The sequence below is a fragment of the Elephantulus edwardii genome, unplaced genomic scaffold (assembly GCF_000299155.1).
Source record: "Elephantulus edwardii isolate Elephantulus edwardi_28Jun2011 unplaced genomic scaffold, EleEdw1.0 scaffold00192, whole genome shotgun sequence".
In the NCBI taxonomy this organism is placed as follows: Eukaryota; Metazoa; Chordata; class Mammalia; order Macroscelidea; family Macroscelididae; genus Elephantulus; species Elephantulus edwardii.
This window is the reverse complement of record NW_006399942.1, coordinates 1,317,391-1,332,391: the sequence shown is the minus strand read 5'-3', so window position 1 is coordinate 1,332,391 and position 15,001 is coordinate 1,317,391. Positions and strand designations below refer to the sequence as shown.

At 38.6% G+C, this 15,001-nt stretch overlaps 1 protein-coding gene across 1 annotated transcript in view; it reads left to right on the top strand.

The window, feature by feature from the left end:
- The first annotated feature begins 11,779 nt into the window (after positions 1 to 11,779).
- Positions 11,780 to 15,001, top strand: part of SULT1B1 (sulfotransferase family, cytosolic, 1B, member 1) — a 48,304-nt gene continuing 45,082 nt past the window's right edge. Inside the window, exons 1-2 of the mRNA XM_006896820.1 lie at positions 11,780 to 11,927; positions 12,388 to 12,516. Coding sequence (XP_006896882.1) covers positions 11,780 to 11,927; positions 12,388 to 12,516 — 277 coding nt within the window. The remainder of the gene's footprint in view (positions 11,928 to 12,387; positions 12,517 to 15,001) is intronic.

The following is a 15,001-nucleotide window of genomic DNA, read 5'->3' as shown; positions in this document are numbered from 1 at the left end:
AAAATATTACAATGAAATGTGCAAGGAGTTGGAGTCAGAAAATCAAAAGGACTGAACTTGCTCAGCATTTCTTAATCTCAAGGAACTGAAGAACAAATTCAAACCTCGAGTTGCTATAATCAAGGATGTTTTAGGCAGAATATTAAATGATCCAGGAAGTATTAAAAGAAGATGGAAAGTATATACTGAGTCACTGTATCGAAAGGAATTGGCAGACACAGAAGAAATTCATGAAACAACATATGAGCAAGAGCCTATGGTGATGAAGGAAGAAGTGTGAGCTGCTTTGAAGGAAATAACAAAATATAAGGCCATAGGAATAGATGGTATACCAACCGACATATTTCAACTAACAGATGCTGCCCTAGATGTGCTCACCAAGTTATGCCAAGAAATCTGGAGAACAACCACTTGGCCAACTGACTGGAAGAGATCTATATTTGCTCCCATCCCAAAGAAGGGTGACCCAACAGAGTATGGAAACTATAGAACAATCTCATTAATTTCACATGCAAGCATAATTCTACTGAAGATGATCCAAAAACGACTGGAACAGCACATCAGCAGAGAACTGCCAGAAGTCCAGGCTGGGTTTAGAAGGGGTCGTGGTACTAGGGTATTGTAGCTAATCTTAGAAGGATCTTGGCTGAAAGCAGGGAACACCAGAGGAATGTTTCATTGACTATGCAAAGGCATTTGACTGTGTGGATCATAACAACCTGTGGCTGACTCTGAGAAGAATGGGAATCCCAGAACACTTGATTGTGCTAATGAGAAACCTATAATTAGACCAGGAGGCAGTCGTCAGAACAGAGCAATGAAACACTGCATGGTTCAAAATTGGGAAAGGCATGCACCAGGGATGTGTCCTGTCTCCATACCTTTTCAACCTGTATGCAAAACAGATTATCTGGGAGGCTGGGCTCTATGAGGAGGAATGTGGGGTCAAAATTGGTGGAAGATCTATCAACAATCTGCGATATGCTTGCAGAAAGTGAGGAGGACCTGAAGCACTTGCTGCAGAGGGTCAAGGACTGCAGCCTCCAATATGGATTGAGCCTCAATGTCGAGAAGACAAAGATTCTCACCACTGGACCAATTGGCAGCATCAGAATGGATGGTGAAGAGACTGAGATTGTTCACAGCTTTAGTTTGCTTGGCTCCACAGCCAACACTCTCAGCACAAGTAGACAGGAAATTAAAAGATGTATTGCCATGGGAAAGTCTGCTGTTAGGGACCCCTGCAAAGTACTGAAGGGCAATGGTGTCTCTCTGGGGACCAAGGTGCATCTGATACAGGTCATGGTCTTCACAATCACTTGTTATGCATCAGAGAGTTGGACAATGACTAAGGAGGATAGAAGGTGAATTTATGCCTTTGAGCTGTCGTGCTAGAGAAGACTATTGAGGGTACCAAGGACTGGTAGGAAAACAAGCAGATTCATCCTGGCAAGGGTCAAACTGGGTGGCTCCTTGGAGGCAAGGATTCTGAGGCTCAGTCTCACATATTTTGGGCATGTTGTAAGGAGGGACAGGTCCTTGGAGAGGGACATCGTGCTTGGTAGGGTGGAAGAACAGCACAGGAAGGGAAGGTCTTCTATGAGGTGGATTGATTCAGTGACTGGGGCAATTGGGATGGGTGTGTTGGAGATGGTGTGATTGGCACAGGACAGAGCGGAGTTTAGGGCTGTTGTACATTGGTTCTCTATGAGTTGAAAGCGACTCAATGGCACATAACAACAACAACAATTCTGGATTACCTTTTCATGCTTTTCTGTTATTTCCAGCATTGTGTTGGCTGTACCCTTTCTGTCTTGTGAGGAATAGCAGACTGCTCTGAAGGACTTGGCAAAAAATAAAGCCCCAAGAACAGATGGAATACCGATTGGCATATTTCAGTGAACACATGCTTCCCTGAAGGTGCTCACCAAGATGTGCCAAGAAAGCTGAAGGACAATTACTTGGTCAACTGACTGGAAGAGATCCATAATTATTCCCATTCTAAAAAAAAGGTGACATCCCCCCCCCAAAAAAAATGGTGACCTGACAGAGTGTGGAAATTATTGCACAATATCACTAATATCACATACTAGCAAAATCCTGCTGAAGATTATCCAGAAAAGACTTGAACAGCCCATTAATAGAGAACTACCAGAAATACAAGCTGGGTTTAGAAAACGTAGTAGCACTTAGGACATTATTGCCAATGTCTGATGGATCTTGGAGAAAGCAGAGAGAACCAGAAGGTCTATGTATGTTTCATTGACTATGCAAAATAATTTTACTCTGTGGATCACAGTAAATTATGGCTAACCTTGAGGCAAATGGGAATCTCATAACACTTAATTGTGCTTATATGAAACCTGTACTTGGAACAAGAAGCAGTCCTCAGAACAGAGCAAGGAAACACTGCATGGTTCAAAATTAAGAAAGGAGTGTGTCAGGGATGTATCCAGTCCCCGTACATTTTCAATCTGTATGCAGAACAGATCATTTGGGAAGCAGGGCTTTATGAGGAGTAATGTGGCATCAGGATTGGAGGAAGACTCATTAACAATCTGCAATATGCAAATGACACAACCTAGTTTGCTGAAACTAAGGAAGACCTCAAAGATTGTAGTCTTCAATATGGATTGAAGTTCAATATCAAGTCGACAAAGATTCTCACCATTGGACTAATTTGCAGCACCAATATTAGATGGAGAATAGATTGAGGTTGTTGGCAATTACAGCTTGTTTGGATCCACAACCGACACTCTTTTAACACTAGCAGTCAGAAATTCAAAAGATGAATTGCATTGGGAAAATCTGCTGTCATGGACCTCTCCAGAGTGCTGAAGAGCAATGATGTCAGTCTAGATACATAGGTGCACCTAATCCAGGCCATGGTCTTCTCAGTAACTTTTTTATGCTTCAGAGAGTTGGACAATGACTAAGGACGACAAGAAGAGCAGATGCCTTCAAGTTGAAGTACTGGAGAAGAGTCTTGAACATACCACGGATTGCCAAGAAAGCAAATCAGTCTGTCTTGGAAAGGGTGACACCAAGTCTCTCCTCAGAGGCTAGAATTTTGAAGCTCTCTCTACCTCACTTATTTTGTGCATGTGGCCTGGAGAGATCGGTCCTTGGGGAAGGTTATCATGCTTAGAAGGGTGCAGGAGAGGGAGACCTGGATGAGATGAACTGATACAGTAACTGGGACAATGGGGGTTGGTGTGTCAGAATTAGTAAGACTGGCTCAGGATAGGGAAGGGTTCAGAGTTGCTATACATAGGGGTTGCTATACATTGCAAGAGACTCAGTGGCACATAACAACACAACAATAACGTACTATGAAAGGTTTGGAAGCAAGAGTGGCATCCACTTCCTAAATAACATGCCTCTGGAAACTTTACGGACTTTGATAAAAGTTGATAGTTGTAGAAGGGCTTTAGGCCTTTTGTCTATAATGTCACTATGAGTTGTTCTCCACTCAAAGGCAAACATCAACAACAACAGCTTCTTTATCTATGCTATCAATTCTTCTATATTTTGCATTTTTTTCCATAGTTGTTCAAGTTGCACTTCATCAAGTTATTTCTTCTGGATTGCTATCTTCGAGGTATTTGCTCTTAATGATTTCCCTATTTCCCACCCACCCCCTATCAGTTGCATCTTCTTCTGTAGATGTTTAAATAACTCCACATCAGCATATTTCTTCTGGTTCTCTCTATCTCAGGTATTTATTGGTCTGCTTTTTTTAGGAGAAGGTTTGTTTTTTCATGATGACTGAGGCAGATTGCTATGTTCTTGACATTGTATTATTCTTGAAATTATATTAGTCTTTTTTTAGTAGATGTTAGGCTGATGTAACTATATAATGACTTAGGGTATGGCAATGTTTTGTGAAGGACCTGTATATTGGTGTTCCTCTTATGGGAACAACAGTCAACCTGGAGTGTGATAACTGTATAACTGTTGCCCTCTAAAAACCATGGCTCCACCTGGCCTCTTTTACTTGAACTTAAGAAATCCCATGTGATTTAACTAGACAGCAGTGTTTAAGGCAAAGTATCTGTGATATTGGTGCTTCTAGTGCTAGAAAGCAGTGGTAGCAGCTGGACGGCCTCCAGGTCATGGGATCTCCAGGTGGTAAGGGACAGGTATTTAGTACTTTTCGTAGGATTGAGTCCTGAGCCACACTGAAACTGCAGCCCCTCATCCTGACAGACAGTGAGTGGTTCTGTTGCTAGCCAGGGTATGAATGGGCCTGGGCTGGGCCACAGCCCTTATCAGACCAAAGAAGCAGTGGCTGGATGATGCTTCCAGGCCAGGAATGCCACACAGGCTTTGGCATCTTGCAGCAGAGCAATGGTAAAGTACCCTGACAAGTGTGTCTCATGATAAGTGTTCTCCTGAGAAGAGTGTATTTTGGCATTTTCATTTTTAATCTATGATTCAACTTGCTCTTGACGTAGCCAAAAGTTGGATAAGAAACCAGTGTAGACTAAAATTTATAGACATGTAAAGTTGCTTGTATCTTTTTAATATAGTTTATAAGGTTTCAATGTCTCAGTCTATTTTTATATTTAAGAGAAATAGGATTCTTCAATAACATTTCAAGACATCTGGTCAATCTCAGGTATCATAAGTTCTGTGAACTATCCTTCCTCCCTGTAGTACTTTGTGCATGCAATTCTGAAGTCATCATCATCCACTGGTTGCAAGGAGAAATACTAACTTAAGACTAATGCCCGAGACCTTCCTGAGTTAGTTACACCTGATTACTACCTGTGTTTGCCATCAGCTGAGTTTTTATTAGCTCATTACTCATTCTGACTTCCTCAGACTTTTTTTTAAAAGTATGAGACTTTTGAAGATGGAAATTTGCAAAGAAAAGTTTTCTTACAAATTGTAAACTCTGATTTCCCTAAACAATAATTCTTACAATCACTAGCAATGAGAGTAAAGGGAAAAGTAAATCACTACTGTTATACAAATGATGCAACCATGCTTGTTGAAAGTGAGGAGGACTTGAAGCACTTGCTACAGAAAGTTAAATACTGCAGCCTTCAATAAAGAATGCATCTCAGCATCAAGAAAACAAAAATCCTCACCATTGGATCTATAGGCAACATCATGACATATGGAGAAAAGACTGAAGCTCTCAATAACTTTATCATACTTGAATACACAATCAATACGCTTTATATCAGCAGTCAGGAGCTCAGAAGACATATTGCACTGAGAAAGTCTGTAGTCAGAGACTTTTCCAAATTACTCAGGAGTAATAAATAATGTTACTTTGGGGACTAAAGTGCATCTGATTCAGATCATGGTGATTTCAGTAACTTGCTATGCATGTGAAAGCTGGACAGTAAATAAGAATGACTTAAGAAGAATTAATGCTTTTCAAATGTAGCAGTGGAGAATACTAAACAAGAACATGCCAAAAGAATACATATGTCTTTGAGAAAGTGCAGCCAGAATACTCCTTAGAGACAAAGATGCTAAAGCTTCATATATTTTAGAACTATTGCTAAATGTGGTTATTCTGTGGAGAAGAACATCGTGCTTGGACAGGTGGAGTGACAGTAAAGGAAGGGGAGACTCTCAATGAGGTGAACTGACACAGTGACTGCAGCAAAGGCCTTGAGTATGTCAGAGATTATGAGGATGGCACAGGATAGGAGAGGCTTCAGATCTGTTGTTCACAGAGTCTCTATGGGTCATACTCAACTCAACAGCACCCTAAAAACAACAACTTGAATAAACAGAAAGACAATATATAAGAGGAAAGCCAGCACAAAATGATCAAGTCAAAAGACACCATCCTATAGAATGAGGGATAGATTCAAAGGCATTGAAGGTAAACACTGTTACATATTACAATGATACACTATTGTATTCAGCAATAACCATTATATTAATAATTTGTGAATAAATACAGGTAGACACTCAAACTGAACAGGGGTGGGGAAGTCAATGGATTATACCTATGACAAAGGCAAAGGATATTTTGATATATGTAGTTATGCTATTTTTGCTGTTATGTGCCTTCTAGTTGACTATGACCCATAGGTACCCTATGAATAATGGAAGTGAACCCTACCTTGTTCTATGCCATTTTCCTCATCTCTGATATTTTGAGCTCCTTTTCAAAATCTCTGTGTCAGTCTACCTTGTAGAAGGTCTTCTCTTTTGCAGATTTTTCTCAAACATAACACATCTTTTGATTTCTTGAGTGGTGCTTGACAAAATAGTTGACAATATAAATGTTTCTTCATCTATCATGATGCTGCCTAATTGGCTCAGTAGTGAGGATTTGTATTTGCTTGATATTAAGATGCAATCCATATGTGTACTTTTAAGTGCTGTGAATACATCCAAGAATGCAATAACACATTGTAGGGGCAAAGTTATAAAAACTTCTTGGCTATAACAAAACAGCTTTATGGAATGAATCACTGGACCTGATGTGGGAAGTCTTAGGGAAATGGTCTTCTTGTTGTTTTTGTTGTTGTTATGTGCCATAAAGTTGCCTGCGTCTCATAGAGACCTTATGTATAACAACCCTAAACCCTGCTCTATCCTGTGCCAATCTTACTGTCATACCCCTATTACCTCAGTCACTGAATCACTCCGTCTTAGCAAAAGTCTTCCTCTCCTGCACTGTCCCTCTCCTCTCCCCAAGTATGACGTCCCTCTCTAAGGATTGGTCCCTCTTTGCAACATGTCCAAAGTAAGTCAGATGAAGCTTTAGGCCAAGGAGCAGCCTGGTTTTACCTGTCTAGGATCAACTTGTTTGTTCTCTTTGCAGAATTGTGAGTTCAAAAAAGAGTAAGTTTTGACAACTTCAGTCTTCTATTCATTTTCACAATGTTGTATATTGACCTAGTAGGGAGTACTTTTATCTTCTTGATGTTAATTCATATTGAAAGTGATAGTCTTTGATTTTATATAGGAAGTGTTTGAAGTCCTCTTTGCTTTCAGGAAAGTGATAGTCTTTGATTTTATATAGGAAGTGTTTGAAGTCCTCTTTGCTTTCAGGAAGCTGGATTATAATATTTCCATAACAGGTTGTTTATGAATCTTCCTCTGATCCTGAAGTCATAAAGTCTCTTCTTCATGAAGTCTAGCCTCTTGACTGTTTTAATTAGTTGTTGTTATGTGCTGTTGAATCACCTGTGACCCATAGCAAACCTATGTACAATAGCTCTGAAGCCTGCCCTGTTACGAGAAGATCTCACTAGTTCTGACATACCTGCTCCATTGTCCTAGTTACTGTATCAATCCATCTCATCCAGGGTCTTCCTCTTCTGCACTGTTACTCCATCCTTCCAAGCACAATGTCCTTCTCCAAGGATTAGTCCCTCTTCATCACATGCCCAAAGTATGTGACATGGAGCTTCAAGATCCTAGCCTCCAAGGAGAACTTGGTTTCATCTTCTCCAAGACAGATATGTTTGTTCCCTTAATGGTCCATGCTATGTTCAAGACTCTTCTCCAGCACTACAACTCAAAGGTATTGATTCTCCTTAGTCATTGTCCAGAACTCTGATGCATAGCATGTAATTTTTAAAACCAAGGCGTGGATCTGGCGCACCTTAGTCTGTATACTGATACCATGGCTCCTCAGCCATCTGGAGAGGTCTCTGGCATCAGATTTCTCCAAAACAAGTTGTCTTTTGATTTCCATACTGCTGTTGCCAAAAGTGTTCATTGTAGAGCTGAGTGAGCTATAATTGCTAACAACCTCAATCTCTTCTCCATCTATCATGGTGCTGCCATTTGGCCCAGTGGTGAGAATCTTTCTTTGTTGTGTTGATGTTGAGCTTCAATCGATATTGAAGACTACAGTCCTTGACCTTCTCCAGCAAGCACCGCAGATCCTCCTCATTTTCAGCAAGCAAAGTTGTATTATCTGCATAACACAGGTTATATTTATTGAGTCTTCCTCCAATCCTGATGTCACACTCCTCCTCATAAAATCTAGCCTCATAAAGTCCAGTCTGTTCCACATAGAGAATGAAACATTCATCGTTTAAAATTAGAAAAGGAGAATGTCAGGATGTTATCCTCTTTCCATGTCTTTTCAATCTGTATGCTGAGCAAATTATTTGAGAAGCTGGAATCTATGAAGAATGTGGCATCAAGATTGGAGAAAGACTCATCAATAACCTGTGTTATGGAGATGGCACAACCTTGCTTGTTGAACATGAGGAGGACTTGAAATACTTGTTGCAGAGTGTTAAAGAATATAGCTGTGATTATGAATTGCGTCTCAACTTCAAGAAAACAATAATTCTGATGTTGTTAATGATCTCATCTTATTTAGAGTCACAGTCAACACCCATGGAACCAGCAATCAGGAGATTAGGAGACATAGTGAATGGGGAAGTCTGTAGTCAAAGACCTTTCTTAATTACTGAGGGGCAAGAATGTCAGTTTGAGGACTAAGGTGCATCTGATTAAGGCCATGGTCTTTCTGATTACTTGTTATTTTGCTGAGAGCTGGGTATACTGAGTAAGGGTGATGGAAAAATAATTTATACCTTTGATCTGTAGTATTGAAGAAGAGTGCTAACTATGCCATGAACTGCACACACTAGTATGTCTTGGAGAAAGTGCAGCCAAACTGTTTCTGGGAGGAAAGATAGTAAAGCTTTGCCTCACATATTTAGGGCATGTTGGTAGGAGAGGCTATTCCTTGGAGATAGACGGAGTGCTTGGGAAGATGAAGGGTCAGAGAAAGATAGGAAGACCTTCAACCAGGTGGATTGGTGAAGTGACTGTAGCAATAAATTCTAGTATTTCAGTAAGTATGAGGATGGCACAGGATAGGATAGGGTTCATGGGGTCTTTATGGGTCATCTTTGTCTCTACAACACCAAGCAACAACAACTAGTGGCCTAGCAGTAAGAAGCTATGCTACAATTCCAAAGGCATATGTGGTTTTAATATATCAGTTGCTTCATCAGAGAAAGATGGGCAATTTTCTGCCAGGTGAATAACTGCCTCACAAAAAGGAGTAGCAGAACAAAATATGTAAGAAATTGTAACCAAAGAGTTTCCATATTTAGAAAAACTGTAAATCCAAAAATCCAAGATTCTCAATGAGCTCAAAGGGTTAAGAAAGAAAAATAAAAAGGCTACACCAAAATAAAACTACACCAAGGTGAATCCTAACCATAGTGTCAAAAACAATGACACAGAAAGAAAACAATAGAAACACACAGAGGGAGAGAGAGTGGAAACAATAAGATATTATTATAATATATAATTATTATATATTATTATAATATAATACAATGATAAAGATGACAGTAGATTTCCTATAAATAAATGTAAGCTACAAAAGAAGTGCTTAGGTTAAGTGATAAATTTATTTTGTCTTGGACTTTTTTCTTAGTATAGAACAATATCATTGCTTTCACATGCAGGCAAGATTCTTCTGAAGATTATCCAAAAATGACTAGAACAGCACGTCAGCAGAGAACTGCTGGAAGTCCAGTCTGGGCTTCGAAGGGGTCGTGGTACTAGGGATATTGTAGCTGATGTTATACGGATCTTAGCTGAAAGCAGGGAATGCCAGAAGAATGTCTGTGTTTCATTGATTATGCAAAGGCATTTGACTGTGTGGATCATAACAAACTGTGGCTGACTCTGAGAAGAATGGGAATCCCAGAACATTTAATCGTGCTAATGCAAAAACCTCTACTTGGACCAAGAGGCACTCGTCAGAACAGAGCAAGGAAACACTGCATGGTTCAAAACTGGGAAGGGCGTATGCCAGGGATGTGTCCTGTCTCCATACCTTTTCAACCTGTATGCAGAACAGATTATCCGGGAGGCTGGGCTCTATGAGGAGAAATGTGGGGTCAAGATTGGTGGATAATCTATCAAGAATATGTGATATGCAGATGATACAACTCTGCTTGCTGAAACTGAGGAGGACCTGAAGCGCTTGCTGCAGAGGGTCAAGGACTGTAGCCTTCAATATGGATTGAGGCTCAATGTCAAGAAGACAAAGATTCTCACCACTGGACCAATTGACAGCATCAGGGTGGATGGTGAAGAGATTGAGATTGTTCACAGCTTTACTTTGCTTGGCTCCACAGTCAACACTCTCGGCACCAGCATCCAAGAAATTAAAAGACTTATTGCGATGGGAAAGTCTGCTGTTAGGGACCTCTCTAAAGTACTGAAGAGCAACCGTGTCTCTCTGGGGAGTAAGGTACATCTGACACAGGCTATGGTCTTTGAAATCACATGTTATGCATCAGAGAGTCGGGCAATGACTAGGGAGGATAGAAGAATTGATGCCTTTGAGCTTTGGTGTTGGAGAAGAGTTTTGAGGGTGCCACAGACTGCTAAGAAAACATACAGATTCATCTTGGGGAGGGTTAAACTGGGCTGCTCTTTGGAGGTAAGGATTCTGAGTCTTCGTCTGACATACTTTGGTCATGTTGTAAGGAGAGCCTGGTTTTTGGAGAAGGACATCATGCTTGGTATGGTGGAGGGACAGCGCAGGAGGGGAAGGCCCTCTAGAAGATGGATTGATTCGGTGACTGGGGTTATCAGGATGAGTGTGTTGGAGACAATGAGATTGACACAGGACAGAACAGAGTTTAAGGCTGTTGTACATGGGGTCGCTATGAGTGGCCAGCAACTCGATGGCACTTAACAACATAGAGTCATAATCTTAAGTTGTCTTTAAACTTTTTGTTAGTTGTTGTTATGTGTCATCGAGTCGTCTGTGACTTATACCTACCCTAGGTGCAACAACTCTGAAATCAGCCGTATCCTGAGTCAGTCTCATTGTTTCCAACACACTGACTCCCATTGCCCCAGTTACTGTATCAATCCATTTCACATGGGGTCTCCTGCTTCTTCACTGATAATGTCCTTAGTCAAGAACCAGTCCCTTTTGGCCAAGTGCCCAAAGTACATGAGACAGAATTTGTTTTCATCCTCTCCAAGACTCACCTGTTTTGGTTTGGGGTTTTTTTGTCTTTTCAGTTTTTTGTTTTTGTTTTTGTTTTTTTAAGTTCATGGAAAGTTCAAGACTCTTCTCCAGCACCACAACTCAAAGTCATTGATTCTTCTGTCATCCTTAGTCATTGCCCAGCTCTCTGATGCAAAGCAAATAAGTGCACAGACCGGGTCTGGATTAAGTACACCTTAGTCTCTATACTAACATCGTTGCTTTTCAGTACTCTGGAAGATTTTCCTAGTGCAATTCATCTTTTGATTTTCTGACTGCTAGTGCCAAGAATGTTGATTGTGGAGTCAAGCAAGTTAAAACTGTTAACAATATCAATCTCTTCTTCTATTGTGGTGCTGCCAATTGGTCCAGTGGTGAGAATCTTTGTCTTCTTGATGTTGAGTTTCAATCTATATTGAAAGCTACCACCCTTGACCTTCTGCATCAAGCGCTTCAGGTCTTCCTCAGGCTCAGCAAGGAAGGTCCAAGTTGTGATATTAAGTTATCGTTAAACTTACGGTGACATTTCTGGTTCTTTTTATTTCTAAAGTCCTACTAAAGACCTTTGTTTACTTATCACTTACACAATTTTTGCTTTTATAATCACTGGCTTCATGTATACCAATATGTCCTTTATATTTAGATCTCTGTGTACTCAGTGTATCAAAGTTCAGTTGTTCTGAATGTGATACCCCTTTATCTCAGAAATAGTATTATTTATGCATATTTTTATTTTTTTTATTCTCTTTATCTTCCCATATTCTGAATATCAGACACATTCTCTTAAGTATTGAGACAATCTGGTAAATCAAAATGATTTCCTCAAAAGACTTTTTGCGAAAAAATCTGAAGGTGATTCAAGGCTATCCCATGATCAATCCTTTTGCAATCATTTGGGAAAACATGAGAAAATTCCAAAGCAAGCCAGATGACATAATAATAGCTACATATCCCAAATCAGGTGAGTTTACTGGACTGATAAATGAAGATTTATATCCTTTTTTATTTCTTGATGATGAACTTATTTCTCTCCATGTCTTAGAAAAAGTTAATGTTCAGTTCAATAATTCATTTCTAGTTTTTTCAAGTGAGCATTTGAAACAAAGAGAAAAAAAAAGTCTATGTTTTAATTAAGATTTATTAAGAAGGTTTTTTACTCATTTCATCTCATTAAGGTAAAGAATTAAATTTTAGTTACTTAATTAAGTTGCTCTATTTTAACCAGATAGGACAAGGTTTTGATCCGTTATTCATAGGGCTGCTGTGAGACATAGTCAATTTGGAGACACGTAACAGCAAGATCAGCAGGAATAGAATGAGTGATTTTCCATCTCCTGTGCCCATCAGATTTTAATGAACATTGTAATAATGTTTTGTTTGGGTTTTTAAATTGTTTTTGTTTTGGGGGATTTTTGCCATAGGTACAACTTGGATTAGTGAAATTTTAGACATGATTCTAAATGAAGGAGAAATTGAAATATGCAATAGAGATTTTATTACTAATAAAGTTCCAATGTTGGAAATGTATGCTCCCGGATTAAGAGCTTCAGGTAACTTTTAAATCATTTTGTTCTACAATGTTAAAATATAATTTGCAAAGAATATTCATTATTATAATTTTGATTCATACATATTCAGAGACAACTGGATTGAATTTGGTATCAGAGAATGGAAGTTTTTAAGGAATTCAATGACAAAAGAACATAGGAAATTTTAAATTTAGTTCAATGCGTGTTCACTTGTGAGAAGCAAAATCTTTGTAGATAATATCTGGAAATTGGGGTTGATTATCATTAAGGGATCTTTTGTTCTCTTTGTGGATGATATCCCTGATGTCATCTCACAGCTCATCCAGTCTTCAATTATTTATGTTTAGTGATTCAATCTATTCTTAAGTCATTATTATGTTGTTATTTTACAGTAATTATTATGTGTGCTATCAAGTCAGAACTTACTCATAGCTTACTACTCCAGTGGCTTTGCAGAGGCAACAAATTGCACAAAAGGAAATTGCCCATTTCCTCCCCACAGAACACCTGATTAGAACCGCATTGCTTTGAGATTGCAGCACAGCTTCTTACCAGTAGGCCACCAGAACTCCTGATGAATATTATAGTGCTCCTTACTTTGTAGTAGTGTTCTTGTATAAAATTTGGCATATTGAAACAACAATTTCCTAACTTGAGCTTTGACTATACTTAAATAGATAAATATTGATTGTTGTTATTAGGTGCCACTCCTAGTGATCCTATGGACAACAGGAACTGAATCCTGTGCTACCTTACACCATCTTGATAATCTCTGATACACATTAGCCCCTTCCTGTCATCAACATGTCTATCCTTCATACTGGAGTAGTCTTCTCTTTCACTGACCCACCATCTTCCCAAACATAATATTCCTTTCCAAGGAATAGCCTCTCTTAACTACATGTCCAAAGTGTGAGAGATGAAGTTTTGCCACCCTTGCTTCCAAGGAGAACTCAGGCTGAACTCTTTCCAAGACTTATCGGTTTGTTCTTTTCAGTATATGAGATATTCAGTATTATTCTCCAATATTGCAACTCAAGACATAAATTCATCTGCCATCTTTATTAATTATCCAATTCTTAGATGCATAGCAAGTGAATGAAAAGACCACAGCCTGAATCAGATTTACCTAGTCTTACTTATTTTGGAGCGGTGCCTGACAGTGGATTTTTTCAAAATGATGAGTCTCCTCACTGCTTGTACCAAGACTGATACTTTCAATATTTTCTCCATCTGTCATGATGTTTCCTATTGGCCTAGTGGTAAAGACCATTCTTTTCTTGATCTTGTGATGCAATCAATATTAAAGGCTTTAGTCTTTGATCCTCTACAGTAAGCTTTTCAGGTCTTCTTCACTTTTAGTTAGCAAGGATGTCATCTGCATAATGTAGGTTGTTGATAAATTTTCCTCCAATACTGATTCCATATTTTTCTTCATAGAGACTGGTTTCAGGATTTATTTGCTTAGCATTCAGATTGAATAGCTATGGGGAATGGATGCAATCCTGACATGTAGTAGTCTTCCTTAGCTAAACCATATTGTATTCCTTTGTTTCATTTGAGCAACAGCTTCTTGTTCTATGTATAGACTTTTTTCCCCTTAAAAGTATAATTAAGTGTCCTGGGATTTCCATTGTCTCAATGTTAGTTGTTCTTTAAAATATAAAAAAATAGTTGTTGCTCTTCAAAGACAGAATTATTAATTTTGAATTTCACTAATATGGAATACTTCTTAAAGGTTATGTACTATGTTATGAGTAAAATATGGAATTATTAATAAAGCCTGCTGCTTAGAGTTTAATGTAATTTTGTGAAAAAATTAGTACATGAACAAACAATATATCGGAGATGTTTAGCAATTTTGTTTTCCGCATAATTCACTATGGACTTCATCATTAGAACCAGTTATTAAAAATCAAGGACTCATTGAAATAAAGTGGTATTAATTTGTATTATATTTTTAAGGAAATCAATTTCAAACATAGGCCTAAAATTATGCACATGGTTTGAGAAAGCATAAATTAAGTAGGTGAAGTATAATGTGTGAAGATCTTGGTCTATTCCAGGATCTAAAAAAATCACCTAAGAGAAAAGTATGATGTAAACAACTAGAGACTAAATCAGAACAAATTATATAAGACTTGTAATTCCTAAAAGAATCACAGAATTTTGTTCTCAATAGAGTTATTTTTCAGATAAAACAAATAAAAAATTAGAAACCTCAGAAAAATAAGAAACTGTAATCCAAAATATTAAGATTAGTACCTCAAAAGTTGTCAACATGTTGGAGGGACAGATGAGCAGAACTTAAGAGATAGAGCACAGAGTCAGTAAAATAGAAGAGAGAGCTCTCAGTTCTGATCTCCTATACCAAATATCAGAATCTAAAAGGAAGGCAAATGAAGAAAGACTAAGAATAATAAGGGGAACAAACAAGAGGAAAAACATGCACATAACTGGAATTCTAGAACAAGAAGAAGAAAAAAAGGCACTGAAAAAGTTTTAG